This window comes from Cyprinodon tularosa, unplaced genomic scaffold (assembly GCF_016077235.1).
Source record: "Cyprinodon tularosa strain WSP-4 unplaced genomic scaffold, ASM1607723v1 ctg254, whole genome shotgun sequence".
Classification (NCBI taxonomy): Eukaryota; Metazoa; Chordata; class Actinopteri; order Cyprinodontiformes; family Cyprinodontidae; genus Cyprinodon; species Cyprinodon tularosa.
In genome coordinates, this window is record NW_024038944.1 from 45513 (window position 1) to 72471 (window position 26959).

The following is a 26959-nucleotide window of genomic DNA, read 5'->3' on the forward strand; positions in this document are numbered from 1 at the left end:
GACGCATGGTTACAAACAGAGTATTGTTCTGACAGAGCAATTGATCAGTTCATGAAGACAGAATGCTGCACTAGAATGACAAGGCAGGATGGTCATAAGCACACATTATTTTTATAATCATCATTGAATAAACCTGACACGTTCCTTCTTGCTGAATGTTTGGGAGTCCTTATAAGCATGGAATGTCCTCCCCTGGATATAATCTAAAATAAGCTGAACGGTTAATTATCTTGTCTTATTCTAGTTGTTTAAGGCAGTCCTTGATTTTCTTTCTGTAGGCCTTGGTTGGATCTCTTTTCAAGATCCATACGTGTTGGTGTCACTCAGTAGAGTGAGAGTTGTGTCCTGGTAGTAGGAGGTGTTGAGGACCACAGTGCATCATCCTTTCTGCTGGTAATATGGTGATGCTTTGGTCCTGGCTGAGGGACGTTATGGATTTCATTTCCTGTGGTGTGACATTGGAAGGAGGGGATTTGATGCTGGTCAGGGTAACTGTTACTTTCCTCCTGAGAAACTCTGCCTCTGTTTCAGCCAGGTTGTTGTTCCTGACGGCAGGTTCGGTGCTCAGCTCCATAAAGGGTATTTCTTGTGGGAAATGGAAAAAATTCAGGCCTTTACTCAGAACATTCGTCTCTGGTTTTATCAGCAGCCTGCAAGACTGGTTTAACCCACCTGTCCTGGGCCTTGATGTTTCTGGGTCCTCCTGTGGTATGTTGAGGTCTTTTTTAAATGCTCCTTTTTGTTGTAATTTATTGAATTTATCTTTTGGTCTGTCTTTTATTTTCTGGTGTGGTGAAAGATGGACCTTATTAACAAACGTGAAAACTTTTTCAAACCAAGTTTCAGAGGGAAGGTTGAACAGCTTCTGCCTTGTCTGATCAATATGTGAGAGATGGTGAAGTGAGTCCGGCTTATCCTTTCACTGAGCAGCTTCCTAACGATCTGCCCTGTGTCCTTTGATAGTATAGTCTTAAGCTGTTTGGAGGAGTCTTTGCTGTCTGCATGTCAAATTGAAATGAAGATGGTTCCTATAATCGCTCACGCACTCCTCCGAGGATGTCCTTCCTAAAATGGAGTGCAATATGCTGGGGAAGATTCTCAGTCATTCATGTCAGAGTTATTTCATAGGAAGCTTTCTCCCCATTACTAAGGGGTGGACCCGTTTTTCAGCTCAATGTGTTTTCTAAGCCATAACAAGGCTTTGTTGGGCTACTGTATAAAACCTGGAAGTCAACACTAATGCAAACATTTTGAATAAAAAAGCTTCCTGGATGGAAGAGAAATGTCTTCAAACTTGGAAACAAAGTCCAGTAGATTGATTTTTGAACTTTTTTGGAATGACGATGACCTGGATGACTGAGAATCTTCAGCAGCTTTAATAATCAATGAAGAGTTAGATAGAACCCAGAGCCCACTCTGTTAAATGTGAGGTGAAAAAGGGCTACACCCAACATAACGTTTCCACATGACATATAAAATATGTCAAATAAATGCACATCAAGTATTTCAGAGAAAGATGAAAGAACAGGTTCTGAAACTGAGATTTACATTTAGTACTAGTCAGATGCCTGTGTTGAAAGATGGCCCCATTGGCAGGGCCTGCTCTAAGTAATCCCACATTCACTCAGTCATCCAGACACACCATTAGCCCTCATTATCTCCCAACCATCAGCCTCTATATGAACAGCAAAGACAGAGAAAGGCCCACGCAGATAAAAGGCTGATTAAGAGATGAGTCAGCTGCTGAAAATCACAGCCGTCCTGCTTGCTGAAGTTCAACTGGGAAAAGGAGAAAAGATATAGACAATAGTTCATTTGAAATGAAATGAGATATAATAACATGATATTATAGAATAACATGTTGCACAAAATACATAAATCATAACTGTCCTTCTGATGAAGTTTTTCAGTTTTCAGTTTATTTCTATAGCTCCAATTCACATCCTGTCATCTCAGGTCACTTTCCAGTTCACCAGATCATCCAGTCAGATTGATTCAAAGTTTTCTATCTAAGGAAAACCAGCTGATTGCATCGACTCATTGACTCTTCAGCAATCCCTCACACTAAGCATGCTTGTAGCGACAGTGGAGAGGAAAAACTCCCTTTGAACAGGAAGAAACCTCCAGCAGAACCAGGCTCAGTGTGAGCGGCCATCTGCTGAGGCCCACTGGTGTTCAAGGAGACAGAAGCAGACATAGAAAAAGAAGCATAGATACAAAAGGCAACTGTCAACCAGCTCCACAGGCGACCCCGTCCAGGAAACACACAGCCAGGCAGACGAGCTCCGAGCCAGCTCCCATGTCAGAGGATGAAGAGAGCACATCCAGTTAGTCACAGTCAGAGAAACAGGACTACACTGGAAAACAGGCCAAGCTCCAACATCTAGAAACAAAGGTGTTGATGGCAGCAGCACAGCTGATATTTCTCTCCAGGATGGAGTCACAGCCAAACAGGAACAGACCAGATGAAGCTACTATGAGAAAAAGCAGAGAGAGCAGAACGTTAGAGATTGAACTAACAGATTCTGCAGAGTGGGAGAATAGAGAGAGAATGAAGCAGAATGATGAAAAAGGGGTCCCTATGTCCTCCAGCAGTCTAAGCCTATAGCAGCAAGGTTCATTCGAACATCTTATGGTGGGTCATCTTTAGCAGCAGAACTTGGTGGGAATTCAGCTCTGTTATTTCTTTGATGGCAAAATCTTTGTGTCAGTAAACATACATTACTTATTTCTACTGGTGAAAACCTCGATGTAATAATAAAAAAACTTTTTAAAATGGCCCTCTCCTCCTACCGATGCCCACCCGATGATTCCTGCTGGGCGCCTGTAGATTTAAATGGGTCTGTGTCTTCAGGGTCAGACGACGTCTATAGAGGAACATTAGTGTGAGGAGAAGGAAAAGTGGTTCTGAAATTCATAAAAGTAGAAGTTGATGTTGGGCTTTAAAGATTAATTGCATCAGACAGTTAAAAAAATCCAAACAAAACAGTGAAAATTAATTTGGATTAAAATAGAAAATGCATATATTTATTCATGAGCTATAAGCCTGTCTTTGTTAAGGAGTATTTTTGTAAAAAAAAGCACAGATTTCTTTTTTAATTATAACCTTATATCTGCTGTTTTGAACAAATCAAGTCGTGAAAATCTGAAATCTGAAGCCTTTTTTATTACTTTGAGGGTTTATAAAGAGATTTATTAAAATGATCTGTAAAAATGTCAGGAGGAATTAGAACTTGTTTTCACTGTGGATTATTTTACTACTGTAATATTAATGTTTTATGTTTAATTAATATTACAGCTCTCTCTTGTCAGTGAGTCAACATCATATTTGTTGTGTGTGGGAATTCATTAGCCAAGGCACCTGGTTCTTGCTCTGTAACTGGGAATACTGGACTTCTGGGGCTTCTTGTGTGGAGAGGAAAGAACATGTTGCTGTGTGTTTGTAGCAGCAGATGACTTTCAATGTTTTCCTTGTGATCCTCCAAGAACAAATTCACGTATATCTGCCTCTGTGTGCATTTGCATAACATGTAATTAGAAACACCTCTGAAGCGGTGCTGGTGGATTGCAGGGGAAATACCATTAACCTCTGCTGCCACTGCAGGAGGAGCTCAGAGATTACAGCTGCAGCAGAAACAGGTTCTACTACTGGACTGTATGGGAGGTTCTTCATGCAGCTGGGGATTCATTCTGGACCCTCTAAACAGACGGGTCACAGGCAGCAGAATGTGGGCCACTGTTATGAGACTCACCGTGCATAGAGCAGCGCTGGGAAATTCCAGTTCCTGAGGGCCGGTTCTGCAACTTTTATTTCAATTTGAAAAACTCACACGAAGAGAAAGACAGAAGAAATTTATTGATACAATTACTTTGTCTCTGGCGCTCAGACCTCGGCAGGAAACATAGCACTTAATTCTGGTAGATATGCATGAACAGGAGCAAAGAAAAGAGCTGTTCCCCTCCAGGCCTGAAACTGGTGGTGGAGTGCAGATAGATGGAGTTGGTCAGTCTGTAGACTTCTGGTTAGAGAGACGGTCTGCTGAGCTTTATGGGGAGATCCAGTGGACTGCGTGAGCTGATACTAGAGCTTCACTCAGGGACCTGGAAGATGGAAGTCCAGCTTGGATAACACAGGTTGAGAGAACCTTTCCATGATGAGCAGGCATGAAGCGACAGTGGAGAGGAAAAAACCCATCCAACACTTTGTCAGCAATGTGTTGGATGGGATAAGATGTTGACAAATGCTAATTGATAACACTCCCTGTAGAATAACAAGATGTTCCTGTGAATGAACAGGCGATGGTGAAAATAAGCCCTAAAACCTGCTCAGATGATTAGAGCAGTGTTTACCTGGTTGTCCCTCTGTTGTTCCCTGGCCAGGTAATCCACAGCCAGTCATTTCTTTAACCAACGTGTTTCTGTAGATTTGTTCTCTGCTGAGCTGCCTGCTGAGCAGAGAGAGGCTGCAGCCAGCGGACCTCTGTTTGACTCTTTCACTATGAAAGAAGAGCCCCTCTGATCACATCATGTAGAAGCTATGAGGAGTCCACTGTTTGATAGAGTAAAATGTTCTCCTGTATCTGATTCTTTAAATATAAAGATTTGATTAATGAGCCTGGAAACTGAAGCTCAGCCTTTGCTTCAGTTAGTTCATGGTTTCTATAAAAAAAATAAAGAAAACAGATGACCTTAGTGATCCTGAGTCTGACAACAAGTTACCATCAACAAAACAACAGCTTTACTAGTCATTCTAGTCTGGTAGACTAGTCTTACTAATCATGAGTCTAAAGGAAGGATTTTGGGGTTCACATGGTACCCCAATAATGATGTCATCATCCACCTGCTACAACAAGCCTGCTGTCATTTAGACAAGGCAGACAGCACTGTGAGGATCATGTAGGAGAGGAAGGTTTGTGTTGGATCCAGGCAAACCAGACCAGTTCAAGAAAAACAGCTGTGTGTGTGTGTAGTCCTGTTCTGTTGTTGTTTTATTGTATTTTTATTCTAACACTGAAATCTATCAGGTCTGTTATTGTTGCAGTCATGCAGTGTGGCTAAAAGGAGAATTGCCTATATATGATTTACATCAATCGATCATAATTGCTATTGTTAAATGCAAGCACTTTATTTCAATCATTAAAAAATATTTTTCACTACTAAATAAAGTGTTGCTATATAAATTACAGTTAATGTTGTATCTGTAGCATAGTGGAATAATGACCTTTCCAAATCAAACTTCCAGCCCATCCTCAGAGCCACAGAGGCCTGAACTGCTTGTCCACAAAATAATCGACTGACCGCACCTTACAGGAACTGATCTCATCTTGCAGGGACTGATCACAACTTGCGGGGACTGACCTCACTCTGCAGGGACCAACCGCAACCTTACAGGGACCGACTGTACCTTGTTTCAGCCAACCTCACCTTGCAGGAACCAACCTCACCTTGCAGGAACCAACCTCACTTTGCAGGGGCCAACCTCACCTTGCAGGAACCAACCTCACCTTGCAGGGGCCAACCTCACCTTGCAGGAACCAACCTCACCTGGGGCCAACCTCACCTTGCAGGGACCAACCTCACTTTGCAGGGTCCAACCTCACCTTGTGGGGACCAACCTACACCTCACAGGGAACGACCTCACCTTGCAGGGACTAATCGCATCTTGCAGGGACTGACCTTACCTTTTAGGGACCGACCGCACCTTGCAGGGACCAACCTCACGTTGTAGGGACCAACCTCACCTTGCAGGGACCAAACTCACCTTGTGGGGACCAACCTACACCTCACAGGGAACGACCTCACCTTGCAGGGACTAATCGCATCTTGCAGGGACTGACCTTACCTTTTAGGGACCGACCGCACCTTGCAGGGACCAACCTCACGTTGTAGGGACCAACCTCACTTTGCAGGGTCCAACCTCACCTTGTGGGGACCAACCTACACCTCACAGGGAACGACCTCACCTTGCAGGGACTAATCGCATCTTGCAGGGACTGACCTTACCTTTTAGGGACCGACCGCACCTTGCAGGGACCAACCTCACGTTGTAGGGACCAACCTCACCTTGCAGGGACCAAACTCACCTTGTGGGGACCAAACTCACCTTGTGGGGACTGACTACACCTTGTGGGGACCGACTGCACCTTTTGGGGACCAACCTCACCTTGTGGGGACCAACCCACACTTTGCAGGAAAATACCTCACATTTCAGGGACTGACCACACCTTGCAGGGAACAACCTCACCTTGCAGGGGCCAACCTCACCTTGCAGGGACCAACCTCACTTTGCAGGAACCAACCTCACCTTGCAGGGTCCAACCTCACCTTGTGGGGACCAACCTACACCTCACAGGGAACGACCTCACCTTGCAGGGACTAATCGCATCTTGCAGGGACTGACCTTACCTTTTAGGGACCGACCGCACCTTGCAGGGACCAACCTCACGTTGTAGGGACCAACCTCACCTTGCAGGGACCAAACTCACCTTGTGGGGACCAAACTCACCTTGTGGGGACTGACTACACCTTGTGGGGACCGACTGCACCTTTTGGGGACCAACCTCACCTTGTGGGGACCAACCCACACTTTGCAGGAAAATACCTCACATTTCAGGGACTGACCACACCTTGCAGGGAACAACCTCACCTTGCAGGGGCCAACCTCACCTTGCAGGGACCAACCTCACTTTGCAGGAACCAACCTCACCTTGCAGGGTCCAACCTCACCTTGTGGGGACCAACCTACACCTCGCAGGGAATGACCTCACCTTGAAGGGACTAATCGCATCTTGCAGGGACTGACCTTACCTTTTAGGGACCGACCGCACCTTGCAGGGACCAACCTCACGTTGTAGGGACCAACCTCACCTTGCAGGGACCAAACTCACCTTGGTGGGACCAAACTCACCTTGTGGGGACTGACTACACCTTGTGGGGACCAACTGCACCTTTTGGGGACCAACCTCACCTTGTGGGGACCAACCCACACCTCGCAGGAAAATACCTCACATTTCAGGGACTGGCCGCACCTTGCAGGGACCAACAGCACTTTGTGGTGTCCAATCCTTGGATCCAGGAGGGTAATTCTTGTTTTTGGGTAATGGGTCACGTTTAGGACTAAGGTGTGTTATGAGTTTAGGTTAGGGTTAGGTTTAGATTAGCCATTAGGGTTAGGGTCAGGGGTAGGGTTAGGTTAATAATGGAAATCAGAAGTCCTGCAAAGAGTTTGTGTGAGGTTGTGTTCTTCTATAGACATATTAGCAGATTTTAACCATAGACCCTCCTCCACTGCTTCTCAAAAGGCCCAGGCTTTGCTTTTCCTCTGACTGTGGACCCTGTGTTGGTGTTCAGCAGTCTGATGAAGAGGATGCTCCCCATGGTCCATAAAGTCTCCTGCAATGGGGTCACCTTTTTTTGCAGCTTTTATGGTGATCCTAGTCTTCACTGTTGCCATGTTGTAAATCTGTGTTCCCAGATGGCAGCAGGACTCCATGGAAGAGTCGCTCAGCATCAAGGGAGATTAAAGTTCTCAGTTTAAGCTGCTGCAGTAAAAAGGCAGTAAAACAGATAAAGTAGAGCAAGGCTATGGCTAAACAAAAGCCGTCAGTATCCTGTAGTTGAATCACTCCAGAGGTTAGCCAGGGATGCTGCCTGGAATACTAGTGATATTAACAGGCTCTAGTATCCGACCCACCTAACTCACTAAAGCTATATGTTGTGTCATCACCTGATCCTGGGGAGAAAACAATGGCTTCTCTAAACCATGAAAGGAAGTCTGGTCAGCCAGGAATAATAAATTGATCATTATTTATACCTAAAACGTATATGCTTGTTGTAATTTCATGAATTTAGCGTTAATCAGAAAAAAAATAAACAAAATTTCAAGTCACGCCTCCCTCCTGCCATCTTCCAGCAGTGACGTCACGGTGCGGTAAGCCTAGCGCCATTCTCCCCGCTTTCCAAGCTAAATCAATGGGAGCTACTAGACACATCTGCAATCAACAACAATTATTGAAGATTTCCAGAGGACTTCACCATTGAAATTCACCAGAGCTATAGTGAAACTGACAATGCCCACGTGCATGGCAGCTGGATGCTGGAATACATCGGGTAAAAGTGAAAAAAAGAGTTATTCCACCTTTCTGATTCCTGATCCTCCACGGACGGGTTGGTCGTTGGATCGCCAACTTGAAGAGGGAGGATTTGCCATCGAACTTCTGGCCAGAGAAAAAACCCGTAATATGTAGCCAACATTTGGAAGAAGAATGTTTTCAAGATGACTTGGATAATAGCGCGTTGTGACAAACACCAGATACAGCACTGGGACTTGATCAACAGCCGATACCGCACCGTGACGTCACTAACCAGTAGGTGGCAGTAGTGTTCTTTGACAAACATGGATGAAAAAAAATCCTGCAAACTTCTGACAAAGCTGCATCTTTCCTCCAGCAGGGAGGATAATCCATGAGCTGAAGACTCTGCCATCAACCATTTGCAAGACTGCAAATAATTACATTTTAAAGGTCTGTGCAAACAGCAGCTTCCACATTAGTCTGTTAATTCAGGCCAATCACTTTAAAAAAGAAACTGCACCGGGAGGATATGCTGCCTTCATTGTGTTCCCCACTGACTGATAAATGCACACTAATCTCCTGAGCCTCGGGTCACCATTTATAACATCTGATTAGCCAGTCACTTCATTTGGATGGGATTAAACTGATTTCAGATAATAAAGTAAAAAATCTTGGTGTTGTTTTTGATCAGGACCTGTCATTTAGGTCCCATATCAAGGAGGTTTCTAGAATTTCCTTCTTTCATCTGAGGAACATTGCAAAAATTATAAATATCCTGTCCAGGGGTGATGCTGAGAAACTAGTCCATGCATTTGTTACTTCAAGGCTGGACTATTGTAATTCTTTACTATCAGGAAGTCCACAAACTGTAGTTAAAAGCCTTCAGCTGATCCAAAATGCTGCAGCCAGGGTTCTAATGAAAATTAAAAAGAGAGATCATATCTCGCCTATCCTGGCTTCTCTTCATTGGCTTCCTGTTAAATCAAGAATAGAATTTAAAATCCTCCTTCTCACATATAAAGCCTTAAATGGCCAAGCTCCATCTGATATCAGAGATCTGATTGTTCCTTATGTTCCTAACAGAGCACTTCGCTCTCAATCCGCAGGTTTACTAGTGGTTCCTAGAATTTCTAAAAGTAGAATGGGAGGCAGATCTTTTAGTTCTCAGGCTCCTCTCCTGTGGAACCAACTACCAGTTTTAGTCCGTGAGGCAGACACCCTGTCTACTTTTAAGGCTAGGCTTAAAACTTTCCTTTTTGATAAAGCTTCTAGTTAGAGTGGCTCAGGTTATCCTGAGCTATCTCTATAGTTATGCTGCTATAGGCTTAGACTTTTGGAGGACATAGGGACCCCCATTTCATCATTCTGCTTCATTCTCTCTCTGTTCTCCTATTCTGCAGAATCTGTTAGTTCAATCTCTAACCTTCTGCTCTCTCTGCTTTTCCTCAGAGTAGCTTTGCCTCGTCTGTTCCTGTTTGGCTGTGACGTCATCCTGGAAAGAAACATCAGCTGTGCTGCTTCTATCAACACCCTTGTTTATAGATGTTGGAGATCGGCCTGTTTTCCAGTGTGGTCCTGTTTCTCTGACCGTGACTGAGTGGATGTGCTTTCTTCGTCCTCTGGCATGGGAGCTGCCTTGGAGCTCGTCTGCCTGGCTGTGTGTTTCCTGGACGGGGCCGCCTTTTACAGCTGCTTTTTGTATCTCTGCTTCTGTCTCCTTGAACCCCAGTCGGCCTCGGCAGATGGCCGCTCACACTGAGCCTGGTTCTGCTGGAGGTTTCTTCCTGTTAAAAGGGAGTTTTTCCTCTCCACTGTCGCTACAAGCATGCTTAGTGTGGGGGATTGTATTTGAGTCAATGAGTCAATGCAATCAACTGGTTTTCCTTAGATAGAAAACTTTGTATCAATTTGATCTGGTTGAACTGTAAAGTGCCTTGAGATGACATGTGTTGTGAATTTGGCGCTATATAAATAAACTGAATTGAATTGAAATTGAATTGAATTATTTATATATTTCTCTAAATCAGCATAATCATTTTGGCTATAGGTCATATGCGAACAAGATGGGAAGCTGAGAAACAGTATACATTATTCATGATGTGCAGCACGCTGTGGGAGCCAGAGGTATACAAGATTTGTGGGGGAGATTTACCAAAGTCATCCCTTTTTTTATCATACAAAAGCGTTGGAGTGCCGGGGGTCCGAGATAGTGCACAAAGTGTGTAATAAAGAAAATGGTGATAGCTTACGCCGATAAATAAATGTATTTTATCCACTCTAAACCTCCCCTAGTTCCTCCTTTATGTTTTAGAACTTTGAACTGGGAAGGAATCTCTGCCTTTTTTGTTTGCTATCTTTGTTGCCCACACTAAAAAATGTAATGAGCTGAAAGCAGATAATGTCACGGTATATCTCTTTAAAAAGAGTTTGTTATTAAAGTTATGCTGGGCGTTGTACAAAAAACTTAAAAAAAAATATATCTACGTATATAGATATGTGTGTGTGTGCAGAGGTGGGTAGTTTACACAAGAATTGTACTCAGATAAGAAGCACTACTTTAACTGTTTTTACTCCTCCAGTGTTAAAGGGGGGGTTTCACTCAAGCAAAACTATAGAGTATTTAGAAACTGCTGGATAATAACAACAGAATTAATGTTTATAAATGATGCTGTCAAACTGGCTTTATGTGTTCTGGTATTTTAAAGACCAATAAAAATGTTGTTGCTAACATCCAGCCGACCAATCAGAGGAAAGCCTGCCTGAGAATGAGATCTATTAAAAACTACATTCCAGAATAATTTTATGCGTTAAACTCAACCTGCGAAAGAGAAATTGAAAAACCTGTCATGTTGGGGTCTAGTCTTCTAACCCACATGCAGAAACACTCAAGAGACAGGAAAAAAGTTAAAAGATTTATTGACAATGTTTTCAGAAAATGTAAATGGTGTCTTGGTTCGTCTGGCTGGTCACGGGAGGGAGGCAACTAGAGGAGGACAGAAACGGTTAGAGTGGATCCAGGTAACTTGCTGTTTGACAGCGGTCTGGGTTAATACCTGCTCAGGGGGTATTCTGACCAGTTAGGGGGCAGACAGGTAGGCTCCAGGCAGCGAGAGTTTTGTCTTGGAGTTGACTGATCACCTGATATGTCAGGATCTGAGAGGCAGAAAAACACAGAGAGTCAGAGGGGTTTCAAAAAAATCAGGAAACAGATCAGGTTTCAGCTGGCTCAAAGTTTGCCGGTACCGTTACTGGCAAACACTCTGGCAGAGAAGTGTCAGCCTCCTCCTCCTTAAAAAGCCTCCAAATGAGCAGATGGGAAGCAGGTGTGCAGAAGTCAGCTCACGCCCTCAGGAGGAAGATCTCAGGCTCCCTCTGGTGGAGAAAGGTTGACACCCTCTGGATCCCAACAAAACCAATGAATTAAACATTGAGAAAATAAAATTTATAGAATGAAATTTGATAAAATAACATTAAAAAATAATATCTAATAAAATAAAAATTGAAAAATAAAAAATTGGAAAATAAAATTTGAGAAAATAGCAGTTAATAAAATCTTTTTGTCATGAAGAAGTTTTTAAAGTTTAATTTCTTGCATTTTTTTGTATTTCCAGTTACTAAATGTCTGTTTTAATTGCAACAATGTTGGAACAAGAATCCCTCCATAAAGTGGGGGTGGGGGGTCATGTTTGTGTTTTTTGTGTGCAGACAGGCTGATAGGAGAGACTTAGATCAGAGATAAATGACTTCATTAAAGTGTGAGTCTCTGAAGCCGGAGTGAGCCCCGTCTCCTCCCCCGTGCCATCACAGATTATGAACTCCATAAATCAATAGATTTCTGTAAAGGATGGCGCTCGCTCCACTGCTGGGGCCGACGCAGCTAAGGGCTCTCACATTCTGTCATTAGCCAGGCTTTGAGAGGATGCTGCGGCGGCGGGGGGACGTAGACTTATCATCAGCTTTCCCTTTTCTCCTCCGATGATGGAGAGAACTTTTTTCTAAACTTTGTAGAGTTGATGTGAGGGAAACCGGAAGCCATCCAGCTGGTTTGGTACCAGCTTAGAACTAAAGCATCACCTACAGCAGAAGATCATTACGCAGATGTAGAAACACCCATGGGTCAGATAAGGGAATAAAAATGGACGTTTCTGACGGGTTTTAATGAGCAAATTAACTGCAGGATATGCAAAGCTTAATAAGACAAAGCACACGAGTAACCATGTCTAACAGAAGAATAAAACTTTAAACTTTAAGTGAGGATCAAGCTATTGTTTATTTGGTCCTTTTTATCCCCCTAAGCGTCCTTTCCACATACTGAGCTTAGTTTGAACAATTGATTATTATGTGAGCGATGAAACAGCAAAGTTAAATTCCATGTTTGTTTGCTGGGAGTTGGTCAATAAAATGGATTCTAATTTGATCCTTAAGTACCTTTTCTATCTGAGAGACATTTCCCAGTCCGATCATCGTCTGTGAAACTTAATCAATGTGTTTCACAGACGCCTGTAACTTTCTTCCTTTCTAGGTGGAAAAGCTACGATTTTAAACAAGAGATACATTAAAATGGTTGTGCCAGTAAAGAGATGAAGTCAGATGTTGATAAACACGAATGCAGGCCAGAGCAGCAGCCAGAGATCCTAATGCTACGTTCACACCAGACGTGCAGTGAGCAGCAGATTCAGCTGGTTTCCATGCAAAGTCAATGGTTGAAGCGCATCAAGGTGCATCTACAGATCCTGCACGTCTAGAGCAGCAGAAGCAGTGCCTCATAAGCATCTGAGGCGCTTCAGAAGCAGCAGCTGCTGGAGCTGGAAACATTGAACTTCAGCTGCTGGACATCAACCAATGAGAGAAGCTGATCTGGGAGCTGGCAGGGAGTCAGACGCAGCACTGCTGATGCAGAGCGCTATGATCACTCCTCTGAAACAGTTTATTAACGCCTAAATTAACTTCAAATGTAGAAACCTGCCGGCAGAATATGTTGGCTTTTATTATCCTGCTGCCTGCAGTTTGTAGCACAGACCTGAAAAACTTATTTATAAACATATATATATATATATATATATATATATATATATATATATATATATATATATATATATATATATATATATATATATATATATATATATATATATATATATATATACAAAAAAAAAAAAAAACTATTTTCTCCCCCCTGGTGGGGTGGTATGTGTCATCCTCAAGCTGGGGTCCTCTACCAGAGGCCTGGGAGTTTGAGGGTTCTGCGCAGTATCTTAGCTGTTCCTAGGACTGCGCTCTTCTGGACAGAGACCTCTGATGTTTTACCTGGAATCTGCTGTAGCCACTCTCCCAGTTTGGGGGTCACAGCCCCCAGTGCTCCCATTACCACTGGCACCAATGCTTCTCTTACTTTCCACATCTTTTCTAGCTCCTCTTTCAGCCCTTGGTATTTCTCAAGCTTCTCGTGTTCTTTCTTCTTGATGTTGCTGTCGCTTGGGATTGCCACATCTATCACTACTGCCTTCTTCTATATATATATATATATATATATATATATATATATATATATATATATATATATATATATATATATATATATATATATATGTTTAACAGTTCAGTCCAGTGTCCAAAGAGCGGGGAAGGTTCCTGCCGGTCGACTGAGCAGAAGCAGCGGGCGCTGCCAGAGACTTCCAGACGTGGAAGGCTGCAGGATGACAGGAGGCCGGCTGGCTGGAAAGGATGATCAGAACACTAATTATGCTAGAAAACTCTCTTTACCAAGAAGACGCAGAAGAGCTAAAATTTTATTTCTAAGCAGAATCATATAAATGTTTTTAGCTAAACTAGTTATATCACAGTTAATGGTACATCTAAAAGCCCATATCATCCATTATGGGGTCAATGTAACTGAAAAGGTCTTATAATTCTCTAACCTTACTTTTTAATCACGGCTTCTCCATGAATAGTAATATGTCTCTTTCTTTTTTCCAGGGTTATAAATATGAGGTGAGACTTATTTCTATTAGCCGATGGCCTCAGGGCCGGACGGGGCCCATATTTATCCTGGTGCCACACAGTTTGAAGGATGGGAGAGGAAGTAAAAAAGAAGTCCAGAAAGCAGAACCACCTGCTCCCTATAATCAGATCAGGACGCCTTCTAAAAGGCTCCCCATTTTTAGGAGACGTGTCAAACAACAGGAAACAATAACGCATTTATGTGCTGCAATCGTAAAGTAAACACGTAAACAACGTCTGTAAAGACACTTTACCGTGTGATTTGATGGAAATGATCTTAACGCTGAACTTCTCTGTAAATGATAAAGGTGGAAATGTTCTTACAGTCTGAGGACTCCGAGGCAAACACCTGAGGTGGTTCTCCTGAGGTGGAGGATCTTTGATGCCGTGTCCTTGTCTTCTTTCCAAAGGTTCTGGGAACCGTTAGAGAACCGTTTGGCACCATGCTTTAAATAGTATACCAGAAGATTTGGAGAATCTAAAATGCTAACTTTCAAATGAAAAAATGTACTCAAGGAAAATTCTGGATTTGGTCTTTTTTTTTTTTTTTTATGAAAATGATTCCAAAAAAGTAAAAAAAAAAAAATCCACTGGACTTTATTTCCAAGTTTGAAGACGTTTCGCTTCTCATCCAGGAAGCTTGGAGATTGGAAATCATCAGCATCAACAGCGTCCTGCCCAGCCGCGGTGGGTCCAGGGTGGGTCCGGGGGTCTGGGGTCCTCTGGCGTCGGGGGTTCGGGTTCTGTTGGGAATGCTGCTTGGGGTACACAGACCCCAAGCAGCAGAGTGGTGGTGGAGGGATGAGGATTTTAGAAGGGCTTTGGGTCTGGCTCCCTGTCTTGGTCCTGGTCCGTGCCGTCCCTTGGTGGGGGCCTCGTCCGGGGTGGGGGTTCTGCATGGTGCATGCGGGCTGGGGTGCCTATTGGAGTCCACATTTGAGCAGGCACAGGGGGGATCGGTGTCTTCTCACACCCCTGTTCTCTGGCTGCCACCCGGAGTCTGGGGCCTGGAGAAAGAGCGAGCCGCCTGGTTCCTGGTCTTGGTGGCTGCGGGGCCTGGTTGGCCTGCCGGTGCTGGGGCTGTCACTTCTTCTCCCCCCCCACAAAAAAAGGTTGGAGAGAGGGGCGAGTAGTGGCTAGGAGAATTAGTTAAGGGGGGTGGGGGGTCTCTGGTTGGGTGGCCGGTGTGGGGCATGTTAGGCCCCGATCCCGGGGGAGGTTATGCTGGGGGTGGTCTGGTCCGGGTGCGGGGTGGGGGGCCGGGCCCAAAGCAGGAATGAGATGGGTTGGTGTAATTTCAATTCTTTGTATGACCAATGTGACAAAAAAGCCGACTTGACTTTTTCATTTCAAAATGTCAGAAATAGCGTTTAGTTCCAGGTTTTATCCAGCAGCCCAAAAAAGCCTGGTTTATGTTTAGAAAACATGCAGATAGAAACGGTCTCCTGTACAGGGGTTGGGGGTGATAGTGGAATGATAACGGGAAGGAATCAACTCTATTACTGCTTTGTAGGTTTTTGAAAGCTGGAATCTCAGCCCCCCCCCCCTCCATGTTGGGCTACTGGATAAAACCTGGAACTCAACATTATTTCTGACATTTTGAATCGAAAAATCTTCCAGGATGAGAAGAGAAACGTCTTCAAACTTGGTCCAGTGGATTTTTAAAAAGCTTTTTTGGAATGACTCTGACCTGGATGACTGAGAATCTTTACCAGCATTTTTAATGAGAAATTAGAATAAAATTATTATCATATTTTTTCTTGGCACATTACTACCAGTGGTGCCAGTAGAGGCTGCAGGGCTTACAGATACTGTCAGAGCATCAGCCTGATGAAGTCTGAGCAGGTTCCCTCTGACTGTAATTCAGGGAAGAACATTCATCATGTCCAAAGTGGATCATTCAGACTGCATGAAATCTGTTATTTGGTGATTGTTATTGGCATGTTGCTTTAAATGGCTCAGCTCCCAATAAAAATGCTGGCTCGTCTCCCCAGTCCCTGCCTCTCTGCTCTGTGTTTAAAGCTGAAAACAAAGAAGAATAAAAAACAAAAAGCCTTGCTAGACTAAAAACGATCACAGCTCAAGGTTTCTGCTTAATTTTTGCTCTAAGTCGGTTGTTTGCTAAATCTACAGGAACTAAGTGAGGAAAATCGGTAAAACAGCACATATCCCCCGAGATCTGGGTTCACGACGTCATTTGGAAAAAGGCAAATTCATTTAGTAACGCTGCACTTCATACTCTGAAACCCTAAGAGGAAGCCAAGCCTTCTCTCCCTAAACTCTGTTCCTCCTGGCCGCCGGCGCGCAGCGAGCGCTTCGCCCGAAGCTGTCCGCTGATCGAACACAAACTGCTGTGTAATTGTATAGAGCTCCTCTCTCGACCTTCTCTGTCAGGAGAGAAATAGGGGCCATCATTCATCCTTGCCATTACCGGCCTGCCTGCCGTGAATAATGCAATTTGTATCCTCTATGGAGTGCATCCAGAACAACAGACACTCCAATAAACAAACAGCAGATCGCAGTAGAAATCCACTTACAGCGGCCGGCCTGGCAGGCAGCATCACCATTAGCAGCCAGCTCAGGTCCCATCATCCCGCGCTCAGGCATCCCTACCTTATCCGCTCGGTGGAGGCCTATGATAATGAGGCTGCCAGCTTTGTTCTGCTCAATTGCTGGATCAAACACATGAACTCAGGAGCCCAGACACACACCCACAACCATGCAGAGGTGGGAGCCAAAAGTGAAGGTAAGGTCACTCTGTGACCTCTTCCGAAAACCAAGAGTCAACTGGAAAGCATGAGGAGGGCAGAGGCCGGGGAGTTAGTGGGAGCTGATGGATGGGAGCAGCCGGGGTTTCAGCCGCACGCAGCTTATAATCAGAGCAGATGAGGTGTTGTTACAGAGATTGATGTCACACGCTGTGGAATTGAGTTTTTAATTAACTTTTTAAATTGTACATGTTAGACATGTTCTTCATTTATTGATTTTCAGGCAGAAGTTCAGCTGAAGACCCCCATCATCAGAGGCTAACCTGCCTCTGACGCAAAACAATCAGCTTACAACCGCACCTCCGCGAAGCCCCGAAACCTGGTCAACCCGGCAGGCTGATCAGGTTACGCTGGATGAAGGCTGCCGTTCTGAACTTTCCTTTTCTTCCAGGCTGCTTCTCGATTAGATCGGCAAATCTTTTTCTATGATGACATCCTTCTGTCTGCAGCCATGTTTCTATCTTTATGGATGCTGCGCATTCAACAGGTTTCGGGGGGGTTCTTTCAAAATAGTTGGTTCACAGATTCATGGCTTGCCCCCCCCATCAATTCACAGTCCTCTGCCCTGTGAGGTTTACCCATTAGCTGTAGCTTGCTGCCTGTCGGCCATTCATTCAGAATAGGTCCATCTGGCTTTCCCATGATGCTTCTTCAACCTCGTCCCTATCAGAGCGTCATTCCTGCCGGACTCTTACAGCGTTCCCCGTCACATCTTAACCGCTCTGGCAGAAGACCGCCATGCTGAGTCTGGCTCTGCCAGAGGTTTCTTCCTGAAGCAGAACTCTCCACTGTCGCTTCATTCTTGCTCATCACCGACAGGTTCACGCACACCTGTGTTTATCCAAGCTGGACAACTATCTACGGGGTGAAGCATTAGCATTAGCTCACGCTGTCTTCTGGATCTCACAATGCAGCTCAAGCAGAACCATCAGTCTATGGACTGAACCAACTGCATCTATCTCAACTCCACCATCAGTTTCAGTTTCAAAATTCAGCGCTAATGTTTCTTGCCGGGGTCTGATAAATAACATTCCCTCTTAACTGGTGGAAAATGGATGAATAAAGATCCTCTAATTGTCCTTTTCTGTCCTTGTGAGTTTTTCAGCTTTCCATCCAGTTTGAAGTTTGCTTGTTTGTTTTTTTTTTACCCATTTTTACTTTTCCAAAGTATAGTAACCTGCAAGTCAGTTACAGAAAGCAATCTATTCTCTAAATAACAAATGACTCTAACATATGGCTGCTCTCACCATTCTGTTGCTAGAACTGTTGCCAAGAAGCAGAGATGGGAAGTAACGAAGTACAAATACTTCATTACTGTACTCAAGTAGATTTTTCTGATATTTTTACTTTACTTTACTACTCATTTTTATGGCGACTTTTTACTTCTACTCCTTACATTTTTACACAAATATCTGTACTTTCTACTCCTTACATTTTAAAAAATTGTCTCGTTACTTTAGTTTTGAATCTTTTCAATGGAGTTACCGTTATTATTTTTCACGTCATCAATACCAAATTCAATCTAATTGGATGGGAATCTACGTTGCATTTGACGCACCAGTACAAGATGAATCGACAGATTCGGCGGTATTCATTGGCGGCAAATCATTGCAGCTTGGTGGCGGTGGCGTTAGCATAGTAGCATGGACGACGAGATGATTGAAAATGAACACAACGGAGATCTAGTCCTATTGGCAGACATCCATTTAAAATGTAGGCAACGGCATGAAAAAAGTGGTTTCTACTTTTACTTTTATACTTTAAGTAAATTTACAAGCCTGTACTTTGTTACTTTTACTTGAGTAAAGAAGTTTAATCAGTACTTCCACTTTTACCAGAGTATTTTTTAACACAAGTATCTGTACTTTTACTCAAGTACGGAAAGTGAGTACTTTTGCCATCTCTGCCAAGTAGTGACTTGAAGAAAAGATTAAAAGCGTGAGGAAACGTCTCTAAATCTACATTGAATGGACATTCATCTGCAAACAGGAGAGCTTCCTGAAATTGGTCTGCACCAATGTTCCCACTAAGCTCCGTGTGCATTCCCAGTGCACAAAAATCTATTCAACGCATGAAATAAAATCCAACATAAAATGTGAATTAGACCTATAAAGTTTTTTTGGATGTTACGGCTGCAGTGGGTTTCTGCACTTTTCCTTGCAGGGTTCTGGATGCAGGCCTTCTGCAGGTGATCTGTTTTTGCCCTAATTGATGCTCGTCTGCTTTAAAAGCTGTCATGCAAGCAGCAGACAGGAGGGCTCTCTCTCTTACCTCCTCAGAACCCCGTTTGGCTTGGTTTGGTTTGTATCCTGTCCTATGGTTGGGTTTTGTTAGGTTTGGTTGCATTTGCTTATTTCTGTTTAGTCATTGGTTTTGCAGTAAGCCATTTCCTATTCCCCATTTTATTTATCCTTTTTCAGGTATTGTTTCTTTATTATAATTCAATAAATTTAATTTTTAATTTAAATAAAATTCTTGTGTGGTCTCCTTTAATGTTACCCCCACCAAACAAGCCTGGTGGACGTAACATGGATGATCAACTTAACACTGAAAATTCAAGAAACAGTCTCCCCCCCGGGGATCTACTCTTCATTCCCAGGTTAAAATGTCGCTAACAAATCAGTTTGAATGTAAAAATGTATAAATTAATATGTTTATTAAACCTCAGAGTACTTTAAAAAAAAGAGGTTCTTATTCAGCGAATCAAAGAGTGCTACGCATGGATAAATAAATCATTCCAAGATGGAGCAGAATGTAAGGCATTATTTACCAGTCTAGGCTTCCAGAAATCAACGGCTTTTTAACAGTCCTGCTGTCCAACTAGCACACAGTTTCTGTTAGCTGCGCAGCGCGATGCTGCATGTGAAAAAAGAAAATGATTTTTGCTAAATTCAAGTGCATGATGAAGCAAAAAAATTGAGAGTCAATTAGCACATTCTCAGATATGGTGGCTGCAGCACTTAGAGGAGGAGCTGAAGGAGATCCACAGCGTCTGGATATTTATTCTGAAAAACAAGCATCCACTGCTGATTCAGAAAGAAGTTTAGTTTAATCAATCAGATCTAAAAGCTCCTAAAATTTGGACGACCTTGGGAGAAGTTAGAAAGACAGATGTGAAAAATAGTTTCAGATTTGTTCACATTCTAATGACATTAAATTTATTTATTTATGGATATAGGTTCTTAGTTAATATCCTTAAAGGTGGATTTCGCTGCATATAACAGATAAAATGTCAGAGCGGATTATCATTGCTGGCTCAATCTAGTGATTCATCGGGAAAAAGTTGCGTCTCAGATAAAAATGTCTGTTATGTTAAGAATTAAACTCAATATTCTAAATGTCTCCTAATCTTTTCGTCAATTAAAGAGCAGAAATAATTTGTTTGTAACCTGGAGGCTTAAACCTGCTGGGGCTTTTATTCCTTTGGAAGTCAAATTGACCGACTTAATCAGTCTTCAGTGATGCAGCTGCATCGTTCATATAAGCTTTCCTGTTGCTAAAGGCGTCTTTCTTTCTTAGCTCTGCTCCCTTTCCAAACATTTTTCATTTGCCTTTCTGCTCCCTGCTCGCCTCAACCAGATAATCCTGATGGTAACAGCAGTCTGTAATAAACGTGAAACTGTGACCAAAGAACAGCCAACAGGATGCTTGGGGATGTGCAGAGCATTGCTCCCAAACCAGTGACTAATTAATGGGAGTGTTATCTGCTGATGGTCCATCCTTCCATTCTCCACCAGTTAAAAGAGAAATTCTACTGGAACTCCATTTTTATAGAATAAACTGAAGCAAATTAAGGTCACTACCTCATCAATATAACATTAACAATAAAAGTCATCAAATTCATTTCAACTTTTTCCATAACATCTATCCTATAAATAATGAAATAGTGAAATATTTGGAAATAAATACTATTTCCTTCTGCAGTACTGAATGTGAAATACCCGTCCAGACCCCCTGGTGTGGAAGATATGGGCCTCTATTGCTCTGGTCTGTTCCTGTTTGGCTGTGACTCCATCCTGGAGAGAAATATCAGCTGTGCTGCTGCCATCAACACCTTTGTTTCTAGATGTTGGAGCTTGGCCTGTTTTCCAGTGTAGTCCTGTTTCTCTGACTGTGACTAACTGGATGTGCTCTCTTCATCCTCTGACATGGGAGCTGGCTCGGAGCTCGTCTGCCTGGCTGTGTGTTTCCTGGACGGGGCCGCCTGTGGAGCTGGTTGACAGTTGCCTTTTGTATCTATGCTTCTTTTTCTATGTCTGCTTCTGTCTCCTTGAACCCCAGTGGGCCTCAGCAGATGGCTGCTCACACTGAGCCTGGTTCTGCTGGAGGTTTCTTCCTGTTCAAAGGGAGTTTTTCCTCTCCACTGTCGCTACAAGCATGCTTAGTGTGAGGGATTGCTGAAGAGTCAATGAGTCGATGCAATCAGCTGGTTTTCCTTAGATAGAAAACTTTGAATCAATCTGACTGGATGATCTGGTGAACTGGAAAGTGACCTGAGATGACATGATGTGAATTGGAGCTATAGAAATAAACTGAATAGAATTTAATTGAATAATGTAAAAATAAAATGATCTGTATGTTGCTAATATCAGACAAACCAAAAACAAATAAATCTCAAATCCTGTCAACTGAGTTGTAGAATAAAAATTTATAAATCTATAAATATTTAATTCTCTGTGAATAATTAATGAGATCCTCGTCAAATGAACATGCAATGTTTATTTATAACACCTGGGGTCCAATTCATGAACCAGGTTTAACAAACTCAGATTCAAATCCTCAACTCTAAATTAATCCAGCCTAAAGTTGGGAACTCTGAGTTTTCTGTTTCACCAAAGCTGCTATTAGGACTCTGAGGCGAGCTATGGACTGAGTCCTGAGAACGTCCACCTCAGGCATCTGCTCCTCCTTGGACAGAAAGGCGGGACGGTGAACTTTCCCAGACACCAGCTCATCGATCAGAAACCCTTTGTCCACCATTGCTTCCATTTCAGGGGTTAGAAGGGAGGTGATGCCACACTGACGGAAGATCTCTTTGTCACTGATGGAACCCTCAAACAGCGCAGACACAAAAGTCAGTGCTCCATGGGGGGACATGCCTATCAGGGCTTTGAAGGTGCAGTGCGACTTGTAGGTCGAGAAAACCTCACTCTGTAGTAGAAGTGAGGAAGGAGTTTGGCATCTCATTTCTGTGCAGTCCAAAATTACATGAGTGTTTTCATAAGTCCCATTGAAGTCTACAGGCCGATTTGCTTTGACTGCATCAGTTGTCATCCAAATTGAAACAGACCCAAGCAGAGTGTAAAGAAAGTTGGCCCACGTTACAATGATCCTGCTCACTGTGGCTCTGTGGATGTTGAACTTGTGGCCGAGCTCTCTTTGAGTGCAGCCAGTGGAAAGATAATTTAGAAAGAGGAATAACTCATCAATTGGCAACAATTTCTGCAAAGAAGACATAATACAATAATTAACCTTTTTATTATAATAATATTAAAAACACTACACATTTACTTTGAATAAAAGCAAATAATTGTAACGGCTAAAATTAAATATTTACACATCTACTCTACAAAGTTAAATGACTCATTTCATAAAACAAACCATAACTTACAGTTGGTCTGGTCACAGGGCTTTCAGTGGATGTGCTGCTGGAAAGATTTCTCTGAGCACTGTTCACCCTCACCATCCTGGTGGTTGCCTCTTGAATAAGATACCAGAATGCCATCAAATGCTCATATGATGGAAATCTGCATTAAAAGAGGAATGTTATTACATATTGTTCAGCACAGTGTAATTCAGTATTTTCCCTAAACAGAATGGATAATAGTGATTGACATTTTCAATAGATTATATGATGTGCACACAGCAACACATTGTCTGCAACTCTTAACTCTGCCAATTGTTATATTATTGTTTTTTTTTTCAGTTAAACAAAAGAAAAGACAGCTATTACTGCATATACCAAAACCAGAGTAAATATATTAATCAAAAACAGTACAATATACCGTGTAAATGGCCATTCTTACCTGGTATAGAAACGAATATCCTCTTTGGATGAGGCGAACCGCTGCAGCCCAAATCTGAGGGTCAGATGCTGAGACTCAAGCTGCTGTCTGAGCTCCTCGATCTCTTTACACATGTCAGTGTATTTACTGCGGTCCACGGTGATGAAAGGACTCTCCGCGTAGTCGTGGTCCTCAATCATGGGGACAGGCGGAGTTTGAGCAGGCTCACAGTCCATCTCCATGCCTGTGTTGCTGCCAGACGCAGCAGAGTTGTCATCCGCGGCGCCATCTTCTCCTCCTGTTGCGGCTGCCCGAGGACAGCGTTCCCACACTCCTGGCCTCGATGGCTTGGTCCACGGAAAAATAGATGGAACCGTTCCGGGTTTAAGTTTTCGCCTCCCTTTGGCCGATAAAACAATTTCCCCAGTCTTAAAATGCCTGCTGCAAACTGAAGAGTTAGCCATCACGGTGAAGTCTTTCCTTCTTATTTTTGCTAGCCATTGAGCGCGCAAACTCGGGTCTTTGGGGAATCTGTGGAAGCTCAGCACTTTGTTGAACCTACCCCCGGCGGTACACAGCGGCACAGAACAGTAAAAGTTGTTCCCACCTTCAGCTTTTTGACAGGTTACGATCCTTTTTGCTTTGGACATCATTTTCTCAGTGCGGGGGGATAGCGCAGACTAGCGACAGGAAGTAAACACTTCAACTTCCGGTAATAAATCCGGAAGTTAGCATTTTCTCGTGCACGGAGTGAATTAACTTAAATTTCAATTATGTAGATGCTACATCATTTTTTAGTCCACAGCTTTAATGTAGTGTAATGGATTCCATAACACTATAGGATTTGCATGGGAAGCATCTTTATACATTAATAATTTTATGTAAATATAAACATTTTAAATTTGCTGTTTCAGAGTAATTTATGAAAAACAGGGTTCTTCGCCCATCCTGGTCTGGTTACAATATATCCCCGGCGCTGTAAGGGCTCTGAGGCGCCTCGGTTGTCCATCACAATAAAGCGCCACAGAGAGAAAAAAGGCAAAGAGTAAACAGTCTGTCAAAACGCCAGTAATGGACCATTAGCCGAAATCATTTTCATTAAATCCTTGATCAGTCAAAGAGTCTGTGTTTTGTTTTAGGAAAGGAATGAGCACAGCCAGTGAAAAAAAATAAAATAAAATATTTGCCTTTATTTCAAACCCAAGCCATTAGGATCAATTGCTATTGATTCAGTGGAGCCATCATTAGTGTAGAGCCATCAAAGTGGGAGTGAGCCTGAGTCCTATCGGTTGGGTGTTAATGAGATGCTTGAGTTTATCTAACAGTGTTGGTAATGACCAAACCAAGTACAAATTACACAGAAAAAGGCCTTTTAATTACCTGTGATCAGAAGATAACCTGTAGGTTGCCTCTGCTTCAGCATTTGACATTCAGTATTAGCATGGTTGTAATTTCATCGGAACCAAATGAAAGTTTCCCTATGGTGCCGTGGTCAGGTAATGAGCAACATTAGAACAGTTTTGAGGCTTCAGCTCGTCCCATTCACTACTGCTGAGATCTAGTTTGATGGCTCTACACCATTTTACACTTTAAAACTATCCTGTAACTGCCGAATCTGTGGTTTGGTGGTTATTGAGTTATATTGGAGGTTTTCTTTGCTTTAAATATAGAATGAAAACCATGTTGTTACTCCAACCAATCTATTCTTAGAATCTATCCAACTGACAGCAGCTCTCCTCCAAACTCCCACAAAACTGAGGCTGTTTGAATGCCTGTGGAAGTTCCGGGCGAGCTGAACCACTTCCTGAAGCAGTCAGGTGGTATGGCGGCAGCGAGGCTTCGGACGTCACAGATTTTGGCCCCTCCCCTAAATGAAGCGAGCCTCGACACGCACTTCGCGGAAATGCCTCCGCTGCTCGACGCAGGCCTCTAGTCCTCGGCTCATCTCATAACATCTGTAGGGATTACTAACCCAATGCATGAGACATGCTGAGTGATTAATTAAACAGAAGAACAATATTTTATCAGCAAAGGGTTTTCTGTCCTCAGCTGTTTTGATAGGCTGGTGGTTTTCATTAGACAGATTATCTTCTCTGGGCTTCATAACCAATCTTTTCCTATCGTGACATCTGCAGTAATGTTGACTGTGTGCTTGCGATAAATCACGTTATTTAGTAGCACCTTGATTAGTTGAATACAGCCATTAGAGGCCGTAGTAGCTAAGGCTAACTGGCTAACTGGCCTGTTTTATTTACAGGTTTTCAGATGCAAGCGTTAGCCGCACTGCTGGCGTATTATTAGGCTAAGCAGTCCGACACAGTAAAGTCATGTTCAGCTCTTGCCTTCGCAGCTTTGTAACGGACAGTTAGTATCCATCCAATTGTTTAGCGATAGCGATGTCTGCACGTCTTTGTCAGTGAGCAGAGAGATAATGCCGTCTATAGGTTCAGCTCAGACTTGGGGATGTTAAATGAGGAAGGGCGGAAACACCAATTGTTAAATGAGGAAATTATGTCCCCTTGAAAGCAGTTGCGCCTCGGGACTTCCTTTCCGGTTCTTTTCCTAGGAGCAAGTTATTTACTGCTCTTAACTCAAACTGGGTAAAACCATATAAAAGGACTACAAAACAGGAGTAAAAAAGTAACAGAGTTTATTCCAGATCAGGTCGTTACAGGGCAGAGAAAAATGCTTAGAGTTTGCACAGCTGTCCGCGAGTGTCTGGCAAAGATTGAGCCCCGAACAACGTCATCTCCTGCTTCTTATACCTCATGTGTCTATGTGTTGCATCAGGTGGATGCTTAGCTGTCCGTATCAGAAACTGACACGCCATCCATGCCCTGACCTGTATGCATCTTGCCTCTATGCCTCAGGGTTACAGATAGCTCTCTTCTATCAGTCCTATCCTGTGTATATTTAAAAGACAAGAATGCTTTCCTATTTAGATGACCTCCGTACACACAGTGACATCCACCATGTGAAGGAAGGCCTTCTACTCTCTCTAATCTGGCTAATAAAGTAACAATGCACATGATGTATAAAGAATAAACCTAACAGGGAAGAGGTGATAGTAAAACTTTTTCTCAAGTGGCTGTTAAAAACTTTCATACCCCCCCCATCAGCGGAGCAAAGATGCTATGGGGGCTGCTTAATGTCACCTTTATCAATCTTGAGATGCTTGACCAAAAAACAATAAAGAGTCCTAATATAATGTATTATTATTTGTTCAGTTTGTGTTTGTTGATAGCTGCATGTCCATTACAACAGCTTTACATCCCTACTGCAGCGTGGAGGGACCTTTTTTCCTGACAGAGCTATTTGCATAAATCCCAGCAGGCTGAGTTTGCAAATATTCTCACATTAGACTCTGAAAGCTTTGGAAGGTAAAAAGGAAGGGAAGGCTGATACAAAACAGCATTGGTTAGTGATGCTGAAATGTTTTCAGTCATTAAACTAATTCAGCGTCCTCCACCCTGATGCATTCATGCCCTGTGTTGATAGTCTTTATGCGTCCTGCATTTAAACACTGAGCTGCCTTCATTATTTAAGAGTCTAGTTGGTCCTGAGGTCCTGTAGGTGTACAGAGGTACGGGATGGGATAATGTAGGATTGGAGGTGACGGCATTCCCACACAGTGTTTCTCATTAAAAATGCATCTGGGTGAGTGTTAATGGTGCTGGCTTTAACAGAGTGGCTCATCAGGCCACTTTACTGCAGACGGTGGAACATCACATGGACACCCATCGAGGTGCTGCTCAGCTAAATTAACAGGCTCACATTCTGAACAATCACGGTGATAAAACAGGAAGTCTTTAAAGCTTTTGTCACTTTTTTTTGTAAGATGATGGAATGACCTACCAAGTACAACAAGAACAGCAGCGTCCCTGTCTGTCTTCAAACAACTCCTAAAGACAAACCTCTTCGAAGAGCATCTCCTATCCTAACTGTTACCCATCTGTACCCGTCTACATCTCTTTCTGTTCTTCCCTCTATCGCTTTGCTGTCACCACTGATTCTGTTCTTTCAATTCAATTTCAATTCAATTCAGTTTATTTATATAGCGCCAAATTCACAACACATGTTCAACCATGCACTTTACAGTTCAACCAGATCATAC

At 43.0% G+C, this 26959-nt stretch overlaps 1 protein-coding gene across 1 annotated transcript; it reads right to left on the bottom strand.

Annotated features, from left to right (window-relative positions):
* Positions 1-319: 319 nt before the first annotated feature.
* Positions 320-23588, bottom strand: LOC119785651. The gene is made up of 8 exons (XM_038288403.1): positions 22867-23588; positions 22452-22587; positions 21674-22282; positions 17536-17671; positions 16610-16744; positions 11126-11225; positions 2794-2867; positions 320-585 (listed from the first exon to the last, which is right to left on the bottom strand). The coding sequence occupies exons 1-8, from the start codon at positions 23496-23498 to the stop codon at positions 320-322; spliced, it is 2088 nt and encodes a 695-aa protein (XP_038144331.1). The 5' UTR covers positions 23499-23588.
* Between the last annotated feature and the right edge of the window lie 3371 nt (positions 23589-26959).

Excerpts from the sequence above, each read along its gene's own strand:
- LOC119785651 (XM_038288403.1), bottom strand. The coding sequence starts at position 23,498 with ATGATGTCCAAAGCAAAAAGGATCGTAACCTGTCAAAAAGCTGAAGGT. Across the intron at positions 22,588-22,866 it reads GATATTCGTTTCTATACCAG|ATTTCCATCATATGAGCATT; the intron begins GTAAGAATGGCC and ends CTTTTAATGCAG. Across the intron at positions 16,745-17,535 it reads AAGATGTGACGGGGAACGCT|CAATTGAGCAGAACAAAGCT; the intron begins GTAAGAGTCCGG and ends TGTTTGATCCAG.